The sequence below is a fragment of the Sinocyclocheilus grahami genome, unplaced genomic scaffold (genome assembly GCF_001515645.1).
Source record: "Sinocyclocheilus grahami isolate Dianchi unplaced genomic scaffold, SAMN03320097.WGS_v1.1 scaffold341.1, whole genome shotgun sequence".
NCBI classification, from domain to species: Eukaryota; Metazoa; Chordata; class Actinopteri; order Cypriniformes; family Cyprinidae; genus Sinocyclocheilus; species Sinocyclocheilus grahami.
In genome coordinates this window covers 289,028-310,849 of record NW_015505520.1, presented here as the reverse complement: position 1 = coordinate 310,849, position 21,822 = coordinate 289,028, and the positions used below count along the sequence as shown (strand labels likewise).

General features: G+C 37.9%; 1 protein-coding gene across 5 annotated transcripts; it reads right to left on the bottom strand.

Moving 5' to 3' along the window:
* Positions 1-3,585: 3,585 nt before the first annotated feature.
* LOC107603149 (syntaphilin-like) lies at positions 3,586-16,489 on the bottom strand. Of its 5 annotated transcripts, XM_016295861.1 has the most exons (7): positions 16,304-16,489; positions 10,490-10,626; positions 9,163-9,237; positions 7,116-7,232; positions 6,373-6,480; positions 6,123-6,272; positions 3,586-5,278 (listed from the first exon to the last, which is right to left on the bottom strand). In XM_016295861.1, exons 2-7 carry the CDS (start codon positions 10,531-10,533, stop codon positions 3,649-3,651), a joined length of 2,124 nt encoding a protein of 707 aa, XP_016151347.1. In that variant the 5' UTR covers positions 10,534-10,626; positions 16,304-16,489; the 3' UTR covers positions 3,586-3,648. The 5 variants fall into 5 exon arrangements, with proteins under 5 accessions (XP_016151347.1, XP_016151348.1, XP_016151351.1 ...); XM_016295862.1 differs by lacking the exon at positions 9,163-9,237; XM_016295865.1 differs by lacking the exons at positions 7,116-7,232; positions 9,163-9,237.
* Positions 16,490-21,822: the final 5,333 nt, after the last annotated feature.

Sequence of the window (21,822 nt, the reverse complement as noted above, 5' to 3'; positions counted from 1 at the left end):
CTTTGCTTGTAATATGGCTTCAGAAAATTCAAGAAAATCTTATCAAGGCCTTGTGTGTCATTTTAACAGATATACAAAGCTTTATATCAGCGTACAACATTTATCCAGCCAAATAACTAATGTAATAGTTATTTACGTACATTTCATTGACAGACAGTAGCAGTTTGGAGGAAACCTCCTGTTCTTGGGGTAACAATTGATTGCAATCTCATTTAACCTCAGATACATATTCTGATAAGCCAAAAAACAGAACTATCTGAAAGCCACACATTCATAATTTCAACATACATGAAATTAAAATTAAAAAAATATATATCAGGAACATATATGCCTTCATTTCTTTAAATCTATTGTAAGGTTATTTAATAAGTGCTCAGTTGGAATGAGGTGAAAAAGTGCAGAGACTAGACTATATGCCCACTGACCACCACTTAAAGCACAAATTAAGATTGTCAAGCAGTTAAAAGAATAAATATCAAGCGCTGAAAAACCTTACAGACGCCACATCAAATCTGCACAACAGAAAGCGGTAAATTATACTATACATACTATCAGAGGGAGGAGGTAGACAGAAAGGCAGCGGCTATTCATGATTTTGAGGGACAGAAGATAAGACAATATGAGAGACACAAATAACTACAATAGTGATCATCTGGCTGATTATCTGGTACACTGTTGACTGGCAAATCAATCCAGCTGTCACATATACACAAAGTATAAATATTCACATGAATTTATGAATCAATGTTGATTTTTTTGAAATGGTGGTGTTGGTGAAATCTAACCCTGAACCACAAATCCACATGTATGCATTGGCCTTTGGACAGACAGAAACTCACAATCAAGTATACTTCAAGTAATTGCTTATAAAGTGAATTATTGTGCAATTGACATGTCATTAAATGTCGCCCGTCACCTAAGTGTCAGTCAAATAAATGGTCAACATGAACTTCATAGGGTACATGAAGTCATTGCCAAATGTTTGGAAAAAGCTGAAAGCAGAGAATTCTAAATTAAAATTTGTTTCTGCATGCAGTATGTATTTAATTTACTTTCACTGTTTTAAATTTTAAGCTTAGATAGTTCATAAATTTGTATATTCCACTTTTTAACCAAGTAACTCAATACAAAACACATTTTTTGCTTTCTTTGATCTTTTTAGTGGAATTATGTCACATAGTATTTCGGAAATAAAATATTAGCTAACATTGAATAACATTAGTACTAATAGTCTTGTTTAGCAGGGTGTAATACTAAATTAAGTTCAGCAGTTTCCTTATTTAGCATTTAGCAACTCTCATGCCAGCTGTTGCCAACCACATCCGGCTGTAATTATATAACCTAGACTAACAGTGAACATGAAAATTAGACCTATTATTAAAGATTAGTATTTCATCCAAAAACATCTGGCTATGACAGTTTTTTGATGGGCACACAGTGAAAATCACACAGTGAAACAAAATCATAAAATTCATTTCTGGTGAAAAAGCTCCCATGACCCTATTAAAGTCATTTAACCCTGATCATTGTCTAAATGCTGAATCTTTCTTACTGTTCATATTATTACTTAAAATGCATTACCCTTTTCCTAAATACACAATTTAGCATTCAACTATACAGAGTATTTCTAAACCATCAAACTTTCCCCACATAATTGAGCCTAGTATAAAGAATACATTATCTAAAATACTCCAGATGGACCAAGTATCATTTTGTGACAGCATTTATCTAGGACACTAGTGGTATATGCAAAGCATATAAATAGCTCAGCAGGCGCTTGCCTGGCTCCTTAAGGGGGAAAGATGACTGTTCTTCTCTTATGCCACACAGGCATGAGTAATGGGACAGTTAACTACTGCACTCACGGCTACAACAATGATGACCATTAGTAATCCAGGTACTTTGGCTGCACTGTACATTAACACAACACAACACTCGCTCAGAAAAATCAATACACACACATACGACACACACCCTCTGTGGTGACAGTAAGAGGGATGCACAAAAGGACAAGTTTCTTCCCATCACCTATTGCGTCTCTTCACTCTAAATAAGGGCAATGCAATCATATTAAAGGGGATCTTTTAGTGTCACTCACAAAGCTGAGTTAATGTCATTGTGTCAGTCCATCATTCAGAACACATCATCTCGCATCTTCACTCAGGGTAGTATTTGTGGAAAAAGGTGAAAGCTCGTTTGAAGTCCTGAACTTCATTAGCATCTCATTTGTAGGTGTAAATTTCTGCATGCAGTATGTATTTAATTTACTTTCACTGTTTTAAATTTTAAGCTTAGATAGTTCATCAATTTGTATATTCCACTTCTTAACCAAGTAACTCAATACAAAACACATTTTTTGCTTTCTTTGATCTTTTTAGTGGAATTATGTCACATAGTATTTCGGAAATAAAATATTAGCTAACGTTGAATAACATTAGTACTAATAGTCTTGTTTAGCAGGGTGTAATACTAAATTAAGTTCAGCAGTTTCCTTATTTAGCATTTAGCAACTCTCATGCCAGCTGTTGCCAACCACATCCGGCTGTAATTATATAACCTAGACTAACAGTGAACATGAAAATTAGACCTATTATTAAAGATTAGTATTTCATCCAAAAACATCTGGCTATGACAGTTTTTTGATGGGCACACAGTGAAAATCACACAGTGAAACAAAATCATAAAATTCATTTCTGGTGAAAAAGCTCCCATGACCCTATTAAAGTCATTTCACCCTGATCATTGTCTAAACGCTGAATCTTTCTTACTGTTCATATTATTACTTAAAATGCATTACCCTTTTCCTAAATACACAATTTAGCATTCAACTATACAGAGTATTTCTAAACCATCAAACTTTCCCCACATAATTGAGCCTAGTATAAAGAATACATTATCTAAAATACTCCAGATGGACCAAGTATCATTTTGTGACAGCATACATCTAGGACACTAGTGGTATATGCAAAGCATATAAATAGCTCAGCAGGCGCTTGCCTGGCTCGTTAAGGGGGAAAGATGACTGTTCTTCTCTTATGCCACACAGGCATGAGTAATGGGACAGCTAACTACTGCACTCACGGCTACAACAATGATGGCCATTAGTAATCCAGGTACTTTGGCTGCACTGTACATTAACACAACACAACACTCGCTCAGAAAAATCAATACACACACATACGACACACACCCTCTGGTGACAGTAAGAGGGATGCACAAAAGGACAAGTTTCTTCCCATCACCTATTGCGTCTCTTCACTGTAAATAAGGGCAATGCAATCATATTAAAGGGGATCTTTTAGTGTCACTCACAAAGCTGAGTTAATGTCATTGTGTCAGTCCATCATTCAGAACACATCATCTCGCATCTTCACTCAGGGTAGTATTTGTGGAAAAAGGTGAAAGCTCGTTTGAAGTCCTGAACTTCATTAGCATCTCATTTGTAGGTGTAAATACATGCTAGTGATTCCCCTTCCTCATTCTTATCTTGTCTTGGATATAGACCATAGAGAACCACAGCATTAAGGTGCTGTGCTCAGACACTATCATTCCACTGGTTGCCTCAATTCATTTTACATGTGTTAACCATTCCCTAATTGCACATCTGACAGAAGGGCTTCAAGGCTTCTCCAGAGAGAAAAGCTGGTCTCATATACTCATTCCCCCTGGACCACCTCCTCCTGCTGGGTAGTGCCGAATGCCTCCTCCTCGACGCAGGGAATGGAGAGCCACAGTGCAGCAACCTCGCAAGAGAGAACCAATATGGTACATTGGCTGACCAACACGGTGTGGACCCCGACAGAGCCACGCCACTGTGGGGACCACTGGCACGACCACCGCAAGCAAATCCACTAGGAAGTGCCGGCTCCAGTATTTCTTTGCTGGTAAACCACAGCCAGACGACATGGATTCTGTGCTCGTAGCACTCTCGTCAACCTCATCTTCATCTTCTGAACCTATATTTATGACATGATCCCCTTCATCCCCAGCGTCTGTTAGTACACTACGAGGCTGAGTGGTCTGTGCAAGGGGCTCTCCTTCAGTCTCAATCAATGGCTGCACGGAGCAAGGGGAGTTGCAAGGGTTTGGCAAAGGGTCTGTTACAGGTTGAGGTTGAACAGAGTTGGTTACTTGGGATCCAATGGTCTCTGTGGTCAAAGCTGTTGTGGTGATTGGTAAGACTGTAAGGAGCTCTGAAACAGTTGTTTCCTTGACAGAGGACTCCAACGCTAAATTCGCAGGTCCTTTTGGAACAGATACAGTTGGTGACCAAGGCTCCATTGCAACAGCTGGTGCAGACTTAGTGGAAAAGTCTGTGATGACAGAAGCTGTGGCAATTGTTGCCATAATGGCTGATTCTGTGGCTACTGACTCCAGATCATCTCCCTCATCAGACATCCAGGTAGATGTCGGACTGCATGCCTGGGAGCGGAAGGTGCGCTCAGCAATAGTGTCCAGATCAGAGTTAAAGGATGTACTGGGACCATGGGCATGGGCCGAAGCAGGGTCATGGTCGTAGTCGGTTTGAATGCCTTGCTCACGCAGGTGATGCAGGTATAGGTGATGATGCGACAGACATGGATGACTTACACTAACAGTGGTCCCCGTCCCGATCCCACTGCAGCGGAGTGGCACAACTCTCGGCTCGCTGATGCTCAGTGCCTCATATGTGGAGGAGTGTGGCAGGCGGGAGTACGCATTGAGCAGCGAGGCTGTCTCTTGAGACAAAAACGCAGCCTCCAGGAGCAGGTCTGTCTTACTTGCTCCTCTTCCACTTTCTCCACAGCAAACAAACCCGCTGTCCTGCGTACCCTCACCTGACAAACATGGAATGTCACACCCATTTTCATTACCGCCATGTTCCTGGCCAGTCTGGTCACTTAGCTTGGTGTAGGTAGAGCTGCGGGTAAGCGAGCGAGCTGGGGAGCCTTCGGAAGACTCCGCCAGGCCCTCGCTGACCTCCAGCCCTGCCCCCACCACCCCTCCACCTGCCAGAGTTTCTCCTGTTTTGGGGGTCCCGATCTGAGCCAGCTCCATGCTCTGCAATAAAGACTCCAGCTTGTGGTTCTGGAGGTTTATGTCTTGGAAGCACTTTTGCACTCCAGTGTCAGTGTCTCCCAGACTGGATCTGACAACATCAACAACCTGCTTAAGCTGCTGGATCTCCCTGCGAGCCTCCTTCAGAGCCAGCTGGGCCTCCACGCGGTGGCACTCCTCTTCAATCCAATCTTCTTGCATACGAGACAGCTGAGTACGCAACTCATCAATCTCAGTGTCCCTAAGGAAGGAGGGGAAAAAAGACAGAGGATGTCAAAAGAGTAAAGCAAGGAAGGAATGTCAAGAAGTGACTGGTGGGTCAAAGACCAAAATTAAAACTGCTGTGTGAAATGTTTTCACTTAATATTTTTTCTATCCCAGTACAATGTGGCTTGCCAACTATATGGCATTGACTGATAGTTTACTTTCTTTGAAAATTGTACTTTTCTTGAACATGGTGACAAGTTTAAGTTGGAGTTGCCCAACATAGTAACACAATGGCTTCAACAATTGTCTGAGTTTGGGGAAAGACCTTCTATTCGTTTGACCAGTGGGAGAAGGGGAATGTGCCTAGAATAATGTCACATGACCTTTATGGCTCAGGTAATTGACTTAAAAAGTAGTGTGCCCAATACTGAGCGCAGTAAGCAAACATGTACAGGACCAGGTGAACAACTGCCATTGTGATAAACGGAAATGCTGACCAATGGCTCTCTTCAGAGCATTACACAAAACAGCTTTAAAAGCACATTAAAATCTCCTTGCTATTAGACAAATGGAAGCTGCCTTTAAAATAAACAGTTTAGAAAAGTAATAAATATTTAGATTAGAGTCCTTAGAATAGAGGGAAATAAATGACAAATTACACAGTCTAAATGCTAATATTCAGCAGTTAGTGACTTGATAGATAATTGGATAATTGGTCTAGAAATCAACCAAGTGCAAATTTGCATAACAATTCCAAATAAAGGAATAACTTGAATTAACTGCCACTCAAAGCTGCTTAAAGATAAAACTAATTTCTTCATAGACTGATGAGATCATTAGTGCATGGGCCCTCATTTTATGAATGATTCATGCCTCACCTGTCCTGCAGTCTTTCGATGCTTTCTTTGAGCCGTGCTCTGAGGTGTCTGATACACACCTCTTTCTGTTGCAGTGGGGTAAGGTATTGCTCAGGTGGAGGGGGCCGGATACCATGGTTATCATTGCAGGAGGTGTATTTTATGTGACGCCTGATATGGATAAGAAAAGTGGTATATACTACATATAATCAAACAAGAAAGAAGAGAAAGATGCAATGCATCACTGGTATATGGGTGAGTTGTGTCTAACCTATGGGTTGGGCTTCCGTCACTGCCCTTGCATGACCCTGAATTGCTACTGCTGCTGAGAGAGGCATTTCCATAGGGATCACGGTTACTGACAGGTGCTGGACTCCGTCTGTAGCGTAACAGAATCACAATTTCAGAGTGTCACCTTCAAGGCCACTTAGGGGGACGCAGGATGAGGAATAAACAGAATGCACAAACAGACACTAACATGAACAAACAAAAAGTACAATTCCATGAATCACAAAATCAAACATGCCTACTACAAATTGACTAACATGCCTCCATACATACAGTCAACTAGGGGGAGAACACCTTTTATGGATGAAAAAAAGAAAAGACACCCAGCTCACATAAAACTGCAAGCACAAATTGCAAAGTAATACAAACAGTTGAATTATGTGCTGAGGCACAGATGACAAATCATGATAAATTTCCATCATGAATCAATTATGAGAAACAAACTGGCAGCTGCACAAGCAGAAATTGAATGCAGAGCCATCTAATGAGAGCTCACTTTGCACACCACAGACATGAAATCATTTTCAACTCTGACACACATAGGCTATGCAATTCGAGCTTTAAACCCCCAGTAAAATCAAAATGTTTGATTTTATAGGGACATCGTGCTGTGGTTGAAGAGTTTGAATCCATGCTGACACAATGCCACACAGAGAACAAAGATAAGTGAAGAAAAGAAGAGAAAGAAAAAAAAGAACGAGACAGAAGGGATGATGGAGCGCTGACCGACAGTGGTGTTCCGGGGACTTTGGTGTCAGAAATCCTCTGCTCTGTCTCATAGAGACCATAATGCCTGACTCCATGGGTGTGTAGTCTAGCTCTATAAACCTGCAATAGTCAAAACTGACCCACAAACAAAAAGGAATCATTACACAGGATAGCGCACATACCTAAAGTTCACCTTAACCTGTTTTGTATAAAAATTCAAATGAATGTTTCTGTGGACATTTTCTTGTAAAGTAGTTTATAAACATGGGATGGGACTGGGTAGAAGCAGTTGTGCTACAAAAAAAGTAATCATCTGCCACTTATACAGACTGGGTTGTAAGCTTTTCATTATGCTCTATTTGTATCCACAATTTTTTCCCCAGTTTCCTGAAAATTATGTATACATCTGTCATTGAAATTCCTGGTTTGATACACCCAATATTACAATTTTGATTGATTGCAATTTACATAATATTTGGTTAAAGTAAGCAACCTTTGGGTTGATGTCACTCTAAAGTCCATTTCAAACATCCAACTGAAATTAACTTGCGATGAAGCTTGTTTCATTAAGATCATGAAACTGTACACAGGGTTGCAGATCTGACAGATTACTTGACAGATTGTCAGACTAATTCATTAAGTCAGCAGTCAGGGGAGGACAGAGAGAAACATAAAAATGAGCTTCTTATTAATTCTGGTTGTCAGAAAAACTCTCACAGGGCTGGGAAGGATCAGAGCCACTTTGCCACACTTAAAAGAATTAAAAAATCATGCTGGACATATATATTATACAAAGGCTTACTAAATTACTTTGGACAGAATTACACTGTTTCCTTCATCCTTGCTGGCATTAAAAGTCCCTTTTATGTAAACGAAAAAGAGATTCTAACTATCTAACTGATTTCAAGGACTCTTTAATCTCCCAGAAACATTCTCTTTTGGAAAAATTAAATCTGGGGTTAGCAGCGCTGAAAGAAAGCACTTCCTTTAGGTGGTGCAGAGTGCTGTTTTTACAGGCATGATGGATAACTTTGAATCCAGTGATAGTCTGATATTATTGAACTGATATTTGGTCATTTTTATTTCAGTTTTGTGAGTGAGTTTTGAGTAAATATCAATGTCAGCATCAACCACTAAAAACCTTATATCAGTTGAACCTTATACCACTGAATTACTAAAACTAAAATCTATTAAAGCTAAACAGAACATAATAATTTTAAATAATGACTAATAAAAATGATACACATAAACATTACTAAAACTTACATTAAAATGAAAACTGAAAATATAAAAATACAATCTAAAATATTCATAAATTATATAATAGTATATAAACAACACTAAAATAACTCTAAATATATTTCTCTTGAGTTAAACAGCTCAACATGTTATATAAAAATAGACCAATCAAAACAGCACATTTACAATGACAAGCCACTATAACTACTGTCCACCAGGACCACCATTGGTGGGCTATAAAAGGTTTGCTGAACTACCTAACCATGAAAGCAAGCCAAGGTCATGGTTAAGGTGAGAGCAAAGCAAAGAAAATAAAAGCAAAGTGAAAGACCCGAAACAAACAAAGCGTGCTTGAGGAGTGACTCTGCTATCAATACTGATAGCAAGGAAAAGAAAGGAGAAAGAGAAAAGCAGCCAGGGTAGTTGGACAGACCAGGTACGTCCATTATGTTTTCAGTGATATGGACTAATTGAGGGAAAGTCGGGTACTGTGTAGTGAATATGTGCACTGCATTGCCACACACTCATTAGAATCACTGTGAAAATATCACATTCATTGTCGATCTCACAGATTATCATTTCAATCACAGCCAAAATGGCTTCTCATGGAACAGATTTACAGATGATTAAATTATCCATTTGCTCTTCCTCTGAGCCTCTGTCAAAGACCGGAGAGTTCAGCGTAAACTGCCCTCTCAAATCCCCAACATCAGCATCAGTGGTACCAGGTAATGGGCTGGTTTGAAATTGGCGTGTGTATGCCCAGTGCAGCAGTGTTGACTACTACAGTCATGCCCTACTATAGGGTACGGAATCAGAGTCTCACACAGGGGATGCAGTGGGAGATGACAGCATTTGTTGCAAGCGGTGCTTAGGCTGTAGGGCCTTCAGCAGGTTGAATCTGAGGAAACAGAGATGAGACAGAGGCACAGAGCTGGGCTCCACTGCAATATTACCATTAAAACTCATTGCCACTATAAAATCATCTGTATTTAGACAGAATTGCACACAGGCGTGGCTTACACAGGAAATGTGTGGAATTTTTAGATGTAACTATTTAGTGTTATATATCACTAAATTGGAAGATATGCATGATGTTGTATCTTAGTTTAAAGTTACACTAGACATCTTATTTCTGAGATGCACACAATAAAAGGAATGCAAAACCTTTGAACTTGAAATTATGTTCATTGTGTCATAATTTAAAATATGCTTATTAAAAACCATGCTTTATCCATGTGCTTGTTGAATAATGTTTCTTCTATAATTTGATTCAATTTGTTATTTGTTTTGAAATCATTTCTGCCTTTCCTAATAAGATTTTTAAACAAATTAATACTTTTATTTAGCAATGATGCATAAAATTGATCTTTAGCTAAATACGTTTGCATTTCTATAAAAACGTCTATTTCATAGAAATGCTGTTCTTTTGAACTTTCTATTCATCAAAGAATCCTTAAAAATGTATAACAGTTTCCAAAATATATTAAGCACAACTATTTCAACATCGATAATAATAAGAAATATTTCTTAAGCAGCTAATCAGCGTTTTTGAATGATTTCTGAAGGATCATGTGACACTAAAGACTGGAGTAATGATGCTGAAAATTCAGCTTTGCCATCACAGGAATACACTACTTTTTAAAATAATTTATAAGTAAGTAAAATAAGTTATTTTAAAATGTAATAATATTTGTTCACAATATTACAGTATTTTGATGAAATAAATGCAGCCTTGCATAAGAGACTAATCATATGGACCCCAAACTTTTGAACGATAGTGTATATTTGTGTGTATGTGTTTAATAGCCAAGTACATTAATGTGCTTATAAATCTTTTAAACTGGCCCCTCAGGAAGTTTTTATACAATCTGGCAGTTGTATGGTGAAAAGGTCTTGACAGCAGAGAGAGAAACTGAAAGAGCTAAACAGCTGATGTATTAATGACGGCAGCGGAAGAAAGAGAGAGAAAGGATTATTGAAGCACATGAAGCTCAAAAGGTCATTAAACTGCAGCAGAGATCTTACTGTGATTAAGAGAGTTAAACAGCAGCTAGAAGGGTTAGATATTACAGCAAAGCACCAACACAGCTGCAGGTTTGAAAGAATGTCTGTTAGAAAGAAGACTTGAAGAGAGACAAAAGATGCCATACTTGCGCGATCCAGAGCCAGATCTTTTATTTGAAGGTGAAGACATGGAGTCAGCTGTCCTCTCCTTCCTTTCTCCTTCTTCAGCTGGATCTGTCTTCTTCCCTGTCAGCACAGCATGAAAAGCTCAGCTGCAGCCAGCCTGAATAAAACACAAGAACACAGACAGTGTCGTCAGTTGGACTTGAAGAAATGATTTTCTATATCAAACCATGTATCAACCCTCATCTCATTTACATAACAGCAGTTTCCTAAGGAGGTACAATAAATGATTTCAAAAGGTTTCACTTTTAGGTGAACTGTCCCTTTAAGATGTCAACATAATGTTTGCATTTTTTTCTCTTACAGGATCATGTGAAGCAGATCATGCCATCAAAGTCAAAAGGAAACAATAAGAATCTGTCCATTTCATCGAATCTATCTGATCTCTTCACACTCAGCAGACCTGGCAGCAGCATTGCTTGCGGAGCTGTAATATATTTAACATTGTGCTGACACAGACTGGTTGGTCTCTGACTCTGCGTTGGTGCGAAGCCAGACAACAGAAATAATAGAGCTTTAACTTTCACAATCAGATTACTCAGTGAAATCAAGATCTGCCCAGAAGCTTTAAACAAGTTTTCATTCCTGATACAGCTAGAATATTTCATTTGAGAGAAACAGACAAAAGAGGAAATGAGAAAAGGAAGGGTAAAAAGCAGCGATTTCTGCTACATTGTGCATCCTGAGACACATGCTGAGGGAAAAGAGGGATTAATGATCTAAATAATTAAAAAGGAACTGACACAACTCAGTATAAGCAACGATACACTGCAATATGCTCCTCATAATAAGCAACTCAATCCTTTAACATAACGACATGACCTTTCAACCACTTAGGGTTGGTTGGGTGATGAAAATGAACAAAACAGACCGGTGTTATTATTGTCAACAAAAAACTCAAATAAAGCTGAAATAAATAAGAAATAAATTAGATGAAAAATGAAATGTAAGTGAAATAAAAAGTAAAGAAAATGAAATGTAAGTACAATGATGAAAGCTCATTAAAACAATAAAAATTATATTATTAATAAGTAACTATATTATGAATAAATAAACAGGGATCTAATAATTTTTTGTTATTTTTGGGGGGGAAAATGTGCAGTCGCTGAGTCAGTATCGGGACAGTGTGGTCTCCCTCTGACGCAGTGTGAGTCATAATTTAGAGCGCAGCTGTGAGATCTATCCTATCTGTTTGAACTTTGCACCGATGCAGAAGACTAGTCTCAGTCTCTCTTATTTTATACCGTCTGCCTAGTTTGTATCAAATACACAAATAAAATAATGAATATTCAGATCATTCAGATCAAATTAACTTATAAAATGAACTTTTTTTGGCTATTGTGTGTGGCTCATAAATTAAGCAGACTTGTCTGAAGAAGGAGTTATTGGAAAACATGTGAAAGGAAGTACAAATACAAATCTAAAAATATTAATTGCTAAGAAAAAGAACACTGTATTTGCATAAGGAAGAATAAAGATACTATATTTTGATGAGGAAATCTGCTGTGTCATGCTCCTGCTACAGCACTGGATGACCTCTGGCTGCTGTCGTATGAGATGTGCAGAAAGCTGCAGATGAGTGATTGTTATGACCCAGCACGTCTCTTCTCTCTCACAGGCCACATTCAAGCTATATTAATGCAGAAACACTTGCTCATAAACAGCCAAATATCACACACTGGCTTGCAGCTTTCAAACATATTATGACTTGAATATAATGCAGGTAATGAAAGGCAAAGAGCAAAGAAGCAGAACAGAAGATCTGTTTGACATCTTAGATTTTTTCATGCACATCTTTTTCATATAGCAGCGTTTTATAGCGACCATGTCAAGCTCCAAAAACAACAACAACAACAACAACAACAAAATATAAAGAAAAGCACTATAAAGTAGTCCATATGATTTATTCTCCATAAGACGTCAGGAGCCATATAATGAGGAGCAGACTGAAATTGATGCCATTATTCTAGCATTGTTATTGTTAACTACAGTGTTGGGCAAGTTACTCTGTAAAAGTAATCAAATGACTGATTACTCCTTTTAAAAGTAATCACCTTACTGTTCTGATTACTTTATTTCAAAATTAATTAGTTACATTACTAGTTACTGTTACTTTTTTCTCCATGAAATTTATGAAATCCCAGCATACACGCTCCCGATAAATATTTGTTATTAAAGCATCAACATTCACAGAACACTGTTATTTTTAACTAAAGCGAGCGGCTGCTGCGTGCATGGTTTGGCATGGCAGAATGCCAGCAAAGAGCGCTGCATTTAGGCCTATCTCTAAAAGACATCTCAGTTCATCGCAATCTCACAAATCTCTGTTATAACACAATAAATATATGCATAATGAATCTTTCATAACGTCTACAATTCGTGTGTTATAATGAGTGGATTCATGAGCACGCAAATTTCAGCACTGCATTGCTCAACGCTGCAAGCGTGTTATAGCCTAAATAGAAACTCTGCATACGCTTGCACCTGTTAATCGTTTATATTTTATATTAGTTCATGTTGCTTTTGTGCAGTAGATGAATAACAATTTATTTGTTTTAGATATTTTATGTTTAGATATTTCTATATTGCGGGAGTCCCGTGAATCATTTTATTCTCCCGCATCCCGCACACACATGAGTGTCTACCCGCCCGCACCAGCACTCGCCCATCTTTCACTCTGTTGCATCGGGTCTCGCAGGAGCAGGTCTCAAATCCACTGGCATTTGTCTCGACAGTGCATATGCTACATCCTTTTTACAATCTCTAGATTATAAAACACTGCATTCTGTCAGCAATGTAACACGGCAGTAACGTATAGAGGCCTCGGCTTGTAACTATACTCTAATTACTATTTTGAAAATTATAACGCATTAAATTACTCCGTTACTAAAAAAGTAATCAAATTACAGTAACAAGTTACTAAGTAACACGTTACTGCCCAACACTGGTTAACTAATAACAGAACTATTAAACAATTGTTTTCATTAATTGAAATAAAGTTAGTTTATTTTAAGGTGTCGTTGTTACAGTGTAATTATACATTTAAGTACTGAGTAATATTACAAACTAAATGTACTTACTATATGGTTAGGGTAGGACTGGGCGATAAATCGATAATGATAATTATCGTGATATAATTTTCCTTGATAAAACGATATGAAGAGTTTGACAAATGTTCGATATAATGTTCATGAGCCAAAAATGGAATGAAAGAGCACGACTCATTTGAATCACGGCACACGGACCATTTATCCACTCAGTTTAAGGTTCATAACAGCAGCACGAGTTTACCAGCAGATGCGAATCCAGTGTGAAGCGTTTGAGTTTAGCGAACAACACAAATGACTCGCTGCTTTAACTAGTTTAAAGGCAGATGAAACAGCGCTGACAAACAGGAGAAACACTGTGTGCAACGATACAGTCAAAAGGCTTTTCAATCTATAAATCGCCATCATTGACCATGCATTTACAGTAACACTAACTGCACTATGGTATTGTGTCATAAATGTGGGTATTTGTATTGAATTTTATTATATTATTAATGTAGACATGTATTATACGGTGCCCGGGAGGTGACATGTTCGGTTAACTTAGTTTTGTCGTGGCCACGACATAATAATTCGTGGGAACGTGATAATATGTCGTGGGAATGTGATATTATGTTGTGGCCATGTGTAGCATTTGGACCAATCAGACACACAACTTTTTGTTATATTTAACAAATAATATCGAACTCCCCATCACCTAACCAAATGGCCAATTACGAGAAAGTTATTTCCTTTAACCAGGAAATTAACGTTCTTAGAATTGACAAGACGGTTGACCCTGAGTGGTCAGCTAAATATCTACAGTGGATCTAAAATATTAATAACTAATCATAATTAGTTATGGTTAATTATTCATATTTCCCCATGAGTTAAATTCGCTACACATGAGATCATTTTGTCGAGGTAACGACATCCATTTCTCGTGGCCACGACTTCTTATGTTGAGGGTACGACATATTTTTCTCGTGGCCATGAGTTTAATGCACACACAAACCTGCGTGACCATAGCAACATAAAATATAAGCTGCATTAAAGTGATTATTAAGTTTTGAATATGGATATTTTTCTTACAAAAACGCATCGATTCGCTACAGAAGGCCTTTGTTCACCCCCCGGAGCTGTGTGAGACATTTTTTTTTATGGGTGGGCGCATTTTAATTAAGTGCTTTTGGACTGATGCATGCAACACCCGCTGAGTGGCATTAAACAGCTTAAAAGATCAAAGACAATTTTTTAATATAACTCTGACTGGATTCGTCTGAAAGAAGAAAGTCATATACACCTAGGATGAATTGAGGGTGAGTAATTTGTGGGCAAATTTTCATTTCAATTTTCATTTTCATCAGTAATGTAAGAATCAATATTATTTTATTTACAATATAAACTTTTCATTTTAATTTGAGTTCAATATTTAGTCATTTTGCTATGTGCTGTTTTTTTTTAGTAATAATTCTGAATAGTTCTAATAGTTAAGAGTCTAAATACTAGTAATTTATTTTATTTCAGTTTTAGTTTTAAGTACTTTTTTAGTACTTCAGCTTAGTTACTTAGATGGTTAGCCAGTTAATTATTTCATTTATAACTTTGAGTTTTTCAGCTTATATTTATAGGCTACTTTACTTCCGATTTATTTTAGTTATTGATTAAAATATTAATATTTTATTACTATTTTAAGATATTTTAAGACATGTATTGTGAGAAGGTTACATTTAAGTGTCACACTTGACCTGCATTCACCCTATGGAGTGAAATATATTATTGAGTATGCTCATTGTAGCTGAAGCACATTTGGTTGAAACCAATGTAGTAAGGAAATGCTGTGGAAGATTGGCCTGCATGCTGAGAAGATGTAGAGCAGTCACCATGGAGACAGCATTCAGCCACTATTCTAGAACCTGAACTCCACAAGTGGTGTGATTGGCTTTCCTAGCTTGTGTGTATGTGGTGAGACAGACAGACCTGACAGCATGGTGGTGACATTACACAACCACAAAGCAAGCCTCAATGGCAAGTCTACATGCAACAAATAGCATGCTGCGCAAAGGAGAAGGTGATAATTACTGTAATACCAGAGAGATTACTACTAGTGATGCACCATGACACACTGTACAGTTTAACTGCTTTAATATGTTCAAAATAATGTAAACTTGCTTGGTTGTGATAAAGACTACACACGATGATCCACTTTTAAGACTACACACTTCACAAATCCACTTTTAAGCACACTTTCTCTGCAGTCTGTAAGTCCTTACAGGGATGCAAGGTCATGCTGCACCCTAGGCCCTAAAACTACACTGTCCCTGTCACGACTCACAGCGCACAAAACGTGCTGAAACCAAACAGAAATAAAGCATTTCCCAGGGCTACAGAACGACACATAGTAAGTTATAAAAACACAGGTCTAGATTACAACAGTATGAAAGCGCAATACCAAAACAAAAGCAAATGCACACACATGCTTGCTGCAGGGAAACATCTGCTGTGAGCGCGCGCATCTAAACACCGAAACCCAAAATGTGTGCGAAACACGGCGTGCAAATAAACACCATTTAGCGTGCGAATGTGAAATATCGTTTTGCTCGGTACATTCAGACATCATATAAACCCTATACCTGGCGCGTGACAGTCCTTGGTTTGTCCTACACACGGGGAATGCAGAAGGAGTCCTTCGCTACAAAGATGAATCACGTTTCGCTCGTCATACTGCAATGCAAAACATTTGACATTTACCTGGTTGCAGCCTTCCGGCGAGAACCAGCTTGCCTTCATGTAAACAGCAGTGTTTTGTCGTGTTTACCCGGGTGCTCGTCCCCGTCAAGGACTCCGGGCGAGTCGACGCCGGGGCGGTGCTGCTGCTGATAATGAGAGGGACTCTGGCGCGTGAGGTTTGTTTGAGAGCCTCTTGAAGGAAGACGAGCATTGACATGAAAGCAGATGCGTAATATTACGACGATCTCCTTAAAGGGGACCACACCACTTGAAGTTGTGAGGACATGCGGTGTTATGATTTGCTGTTTCCGTTTAATTGTTTACATTTTCATTATTTGTTTCATTGTTGTTAACAATGTTCAGATAGACGCGCAACCGAACTGTCTTTTGACGCCCAATCACCAAAACGTCAACTATCAAACTTAAATATGTAAATATAAAAGATAAATCATGACATATTAAATATTTGTATCGAAAATCTAGAATATATATATATATATATATATATATATATTAATGCTCTAACTTCGAATATGGTTTGTGTTTACGCTATTAAAATAGGTCTATGTAGGCTATTAAAAGAAGTGTTGCTTTTAAGACCTTTCCCCCTCCACCCAAACACAATTTTGGGGGCTGTATTTACATTTTAAAAGTAAAATCAGCGTGGTTATAACCTGCGTAATTTCACTACACTTAGTTGCTGAAGAAGAACTCAAGTGGGAAATGCCAAAGTCGATTAGAAATGATCGAGAGAAGTTAAATAGATAGAAGCAAGCAATAATGGAGGTAACCCTTAAAATAACCACCAGTCTAAAAATAATAAGCACACATTTTCCAGGCATTACACTCCCATGGGACTCTAGTTTGGTTTACGTCCACCTAATCAGATATCGGGCATTGGAGTAAAAGGAGAAACTCAGAGTCGCCCTTTCAGCACCACGGACAGCGCCCTCCAGGCTCTTCTCATTGATTGGATACTCCCTATGGGATAGGTGGCGATAACGCTTGTTTGTTGTTATTGTGAAATACCCAAGCAAGAAAGAAAGAAAGAAAGAAAGAAGAAATGAAAACTTTGGAACAGAATGTGAAATAAAACGATTTCTTTGGTCTCAGAATTAATGGTTTGTCCATGATCTGCCACAAATAGAAATGTGAAAAGTTCACACAAATGAAATAAAACTAAGACATCTTTCTGTGACCAAGAAGAGACAGTATATCTTCCACGTGACTGCACCTAACAAAAAGACACGTGATCATCCAAGCTTGATTTTTTCCCCCTTGTAGGCTTTGTATTATTGCCTGTGTAAATGCAATGCTAAGTATTTTTTATATAAAGTTTTTGTAATGTAAAGTTCTGTTGTTTTCTCTTCAGTGCTTCTGACATACACAGTGTTTCTGCTTTTTTCTATAGTGTTCAATGAAAGACTTACTCGAATGTAAATTAATTTAAATACAGCCCATTTTCAGTTTAATCAGCTAATAAAATGTAAAGGAAAGGGAATGTAAAACACAGTGATTTTATGTATTATTTTTTATGATGTATTCATTTTAATGATGTATTCATTTATACAGAAAGGTGCATATCTCAAAACACTCTGAGCAACTGGTAATTACATAATTCCTTACAGTCCTCCTGACAGAGGATTAGCTTCTTGAACATAAAAGCTTGCAAATGTTCCCAGTTGTTGTTTTATTGTCTGTTGCTTGACAGGACAACTGTTCAGCATGTAGACAAGTTTCTCAAGAACTACAGTTCCCACCATCTGCTAAACTGCAAGAGGTGCTGGAGTATCTGACTGAGAATGCTTCTCTGTAAGTACACGATTCCCATTAACTCTTCCTCACTGCAAATGAATGTTGATTTAATCTAATTAATAGGATTTTTTAGATTAGGAAGTTCCCAGCTATTAATGCAACACTGCAAAAGATGGAATTGTCATTATTCTGTTTCTATGAATATATTATATGCTTGGATATTTACCGCAGGTTTTATAATCAATATTTTAGACTGTTTGCTCATACTGTATAAAGAAAGCAAATCTGCATTGGTGATGTTTCCCAGTCATCATCAACAAAATGCAAAACTGAAATTTAATTAATTCAGAAGTTCCCAGTTGTCAGAAGATTGCCAGAATGATCTGTTCTGTTCAGCATGTTCTTGTTAATGGTTGGTTTGTGTGTGTGTGTGTTGAAGAGCTTGGATTAGCTGATGGACAGGAGTTAGCTGTTGCTGATGTCACCACACCTTTAAGCTCAACTCCACATCAGAAACATGAGAGATTGAAAATGCTTAAAAATGTGTTTGTGTGTTTAAGGAGGAAAGGGACTGGACTAATGAAGAGTGTGTTCCACAGCTGCCACTCACAGAGATCAAGTACATATGATAACCCCCCCCCCCCCACACACACACGCACCTGTGCAGATCTGTGCTGTTAGAAAGCAGTTGTTAATGCACAGATCACATGCACCCCCAAACATGCACACATATGATGCTGATTTTTATGGATGTATTATTACTCATTTATTGTAGTGTTTGTCAGTTTGTTTTCATGTTTGTTCTGTGTGTTTTTTCCAGATTAGAGCTGCCTAAAATTGGAAAACTAAGACTAAGAAAAAGAAAAAGAAGAAAAAGAGGTTTTTGGAGAAAGCTTTGCTCATGCACTTACAGGTACACAGTAGGATCTGTTGGTGAAAAAGACTGATCTGGTTTGTTGTCCTGTGCATGTGCCCATATAACATATACAGTAGAAATGAAGATCAGATGAGTGTGGTCAGACTGAGTTGAGACTTAATAAGTTAAATGTTGAGTGACAAAACACTGATTTTTGATTTATTATTTTTAATTTTTATCACATAGCAATAACATAGAGAGTGGAGAGGCCTCTTCAGGAATAGAGACCCAGACGTAGGAAAGTAGAAGGTAATGAGTCACCAGATGACAATAAGGCCGGTGAGGGTAACCACAAGACACCAAGGCCAATGAGGGTCACCACAAGACACCAGAGCCGGTGAGGGTCACCACCAGACTCTGGAGCCAGTGAGGTCACCACAAGCCACCGGGGCCGGTGAGGGTCACCAAAAGACACCAGGGCCAGTGAGGGTCATCACAAGACAGTGGGACCAGTGAGGGTCACCGCAAGACAGTGGGGCCAGTGAGGGTCACCGCAAGACACCGGGGCCAGTGAGGGTCACCACAAGACACCGGGGCCAGTGAGGTTCAATTTTGAAGACACAGACAAGATAGATGCCGATGTTGAGTCAGCTGACTCAATTAAAGCTTGTCATCTTCAATCAATTTTGAAGTATATTTTTCATTATTTGTTCTGTACACATTGTTTATTTTGTGTGTCCAGTCAGGTTGAATTTACAAAATTCTGCACTCAATTGACTGTTCACAAAGAGTTTGATTGACAGGCGATCTGAGCGATTGGAGTCAATCATAACTCCGAATCCACCATCTTGTCCGGCAAACAAATCAGACAGGAGGGTAAATTAACTTCGGTGGACTTAAACTTGAAAAATGTTGTGTATTGACATCTTACCGTGGTTGAAATAAGATACGTTCTGATGTTTGTTCATGTTTATTTCGTGCTTTAAGGAAATATGTTCTGTTCACGTGTGTCGCTTGAACTGAGGTGCTACAGTGGTCTGTCACGACATTGAAGAGCCACAAAATGGTATTTATTGTTTGAATTTCTTAAAAAATTACAAAATTTGAAAGCTGAGACCATGTTTCATTCCTAAAGTAACCTGCTCTGTCTTGTCTGTCAGCGTGTTGTCAGTTGACTCTTTACTCCGCAATGTATTTTTCACTGCGTGAGAACATGATGTGTAGTGTGAGAACGGCATTGTTGGTTGGACATAGGAACAGTAACTAAGGAGGGCGGGGTTTTGCGAACGGTCAATTGAAATTCAAAATTCTGCAATCAAAAATTCAGCTGTTGTGTTTATGGTCTGATATGCTGTAACAAATAGTTTATATGTGTCAAATCTGTATTTTAACCATAAACCAGCCTCTCATTAGTTTTATTTTTCATGAAGGATTTAGTTCAGTGTTTGCACATCAGTGATAAACACAAACAGCATTTCTCACTTAGTTGTGAAAATGTGGCTCATTGGAGCTAAGAGTTTAATTGAAATTCACCAGTGTTTCTACCATTTTATTTTGTAAGAAAAAGTGATGAGGACATTGAAGATCTTGATGAAGATGTTTATTGCAGCATAGCAGTGACAAAGTACATGTTGTACCTTGAGTTCAATGGAGTCGAATGAACCCTGAACATCCTAAGCTCAAACCTTTTATATGGTTACAGTATACTTCCATTATTGTAAATGAAGTTGCTTCTGTAGTAACAGCTGTGGACTGTATATTAATTAATATACTGTGGTCTGTATATACATTTTTGGTGTCACCCACCCATTCCCATTCTACAATTGGTCACCATTTGCTCAGGATGTGATTATTACAAAAATGGTGCAGTATCAACATAACTGTTAACTTTCTTCTTCTCTATAATAATTAAGCCATTTTGGGAAATAAGCATGATCAAACATCTATTGTGGAGGGGAATCTGGGTTGGGGCAGACTATAGTTTCTTATAATTTGGTGAATAAGATCTATATAACTGAATGTATTACTGAAGTCAGATAAAAAAAACATTGATGTGATTTTCTTAAAAAACATGAAATATGGTTTAATCCTCCATCCTATTTGCTTTTATCTCCCATGTTTTTTGTTTTTTGTTACCAAATATTGTTCATTATTAGTCACTTCCTTTAATTATTTCACTGGATTCTGGGCATCAAGCTTTTAAAGTTTCAGAAACCAGGCATAATATATAGAGCTTTACATACTTTACCTTTCTAAATTGTGCATAATTTAGAGGAATTTAATTAAGAAGCACTGATTGGCAAGAACCTTGTGGTGTTTTTTTGGGGGGTAATATTTTGAATATTGCCTTTGTATTTTCACAGAAGTGGATTAAAAAAGGGAATAAACAAAGTCAGAGGGTCATGGTCTGCTGAAAAGCGGTTGCTGATATTAACATTAGATCAAAGAAAGGCTTGCCAAATGAGATACAATGTACTGGCAGCATCTCTGGAGAATAAACAATTTAATTATTCTGCAAAGTTTGAGGTCTCCTATTGATTTAATTCTTGTGAGTTCTGTCATATCTGTGATAGCAGAGCAATGGGTGGGAAAACAAATAGAATAGAAAAAGAAAATTGACTTTTGTACGAAGCCAATCACAGCTAGAGAGGTCACTAAATCAACTCTTCAGTGTTAGCTTTCTCGGGTTGCTTTAAAAACTTTGAGTCAAAATACTTTTGATTTATAATTATATGACTAGATATAGCTAGAAAGTATTATCTTTCTCTCACGTAGACAGCCTCTATTGTGACTCTGTTAATGCAGTTACTCTTTTGCACATTGAACAATGATTCTTGCTCTTTCCAATTTACCCTATTTTCATTCTGTATTTTTGTGATTTGTGGAGCTAATACAGTACTATGTAATGATTTATTCAATTTCATGCCTG

Bases quoted from the DNA above. Each gene is read 5' to 3' on its own strand.
- LOC107603149 (XM_016295860.1), bottom strand. From the start codon at position 9,305: ATGAGTTTTAATGGTAATATTGCAGTGGAGCCCAGCTCTGTGCCTCTG. The intron at 6,273-6,372 runs GTTAGACACAAC...TATCCATATCAG, and splicing joins GACGGAAGCCCAACCCATAG to GCGTCACATAAAATACACCT. The intron at 5,279-6,122 runs GTGAGGCATGAA...CTCCTTCCTTAG, and splicing joins ATCGAAAGACTGCAGGACAG to GGACACTGAGATTGATGAGT.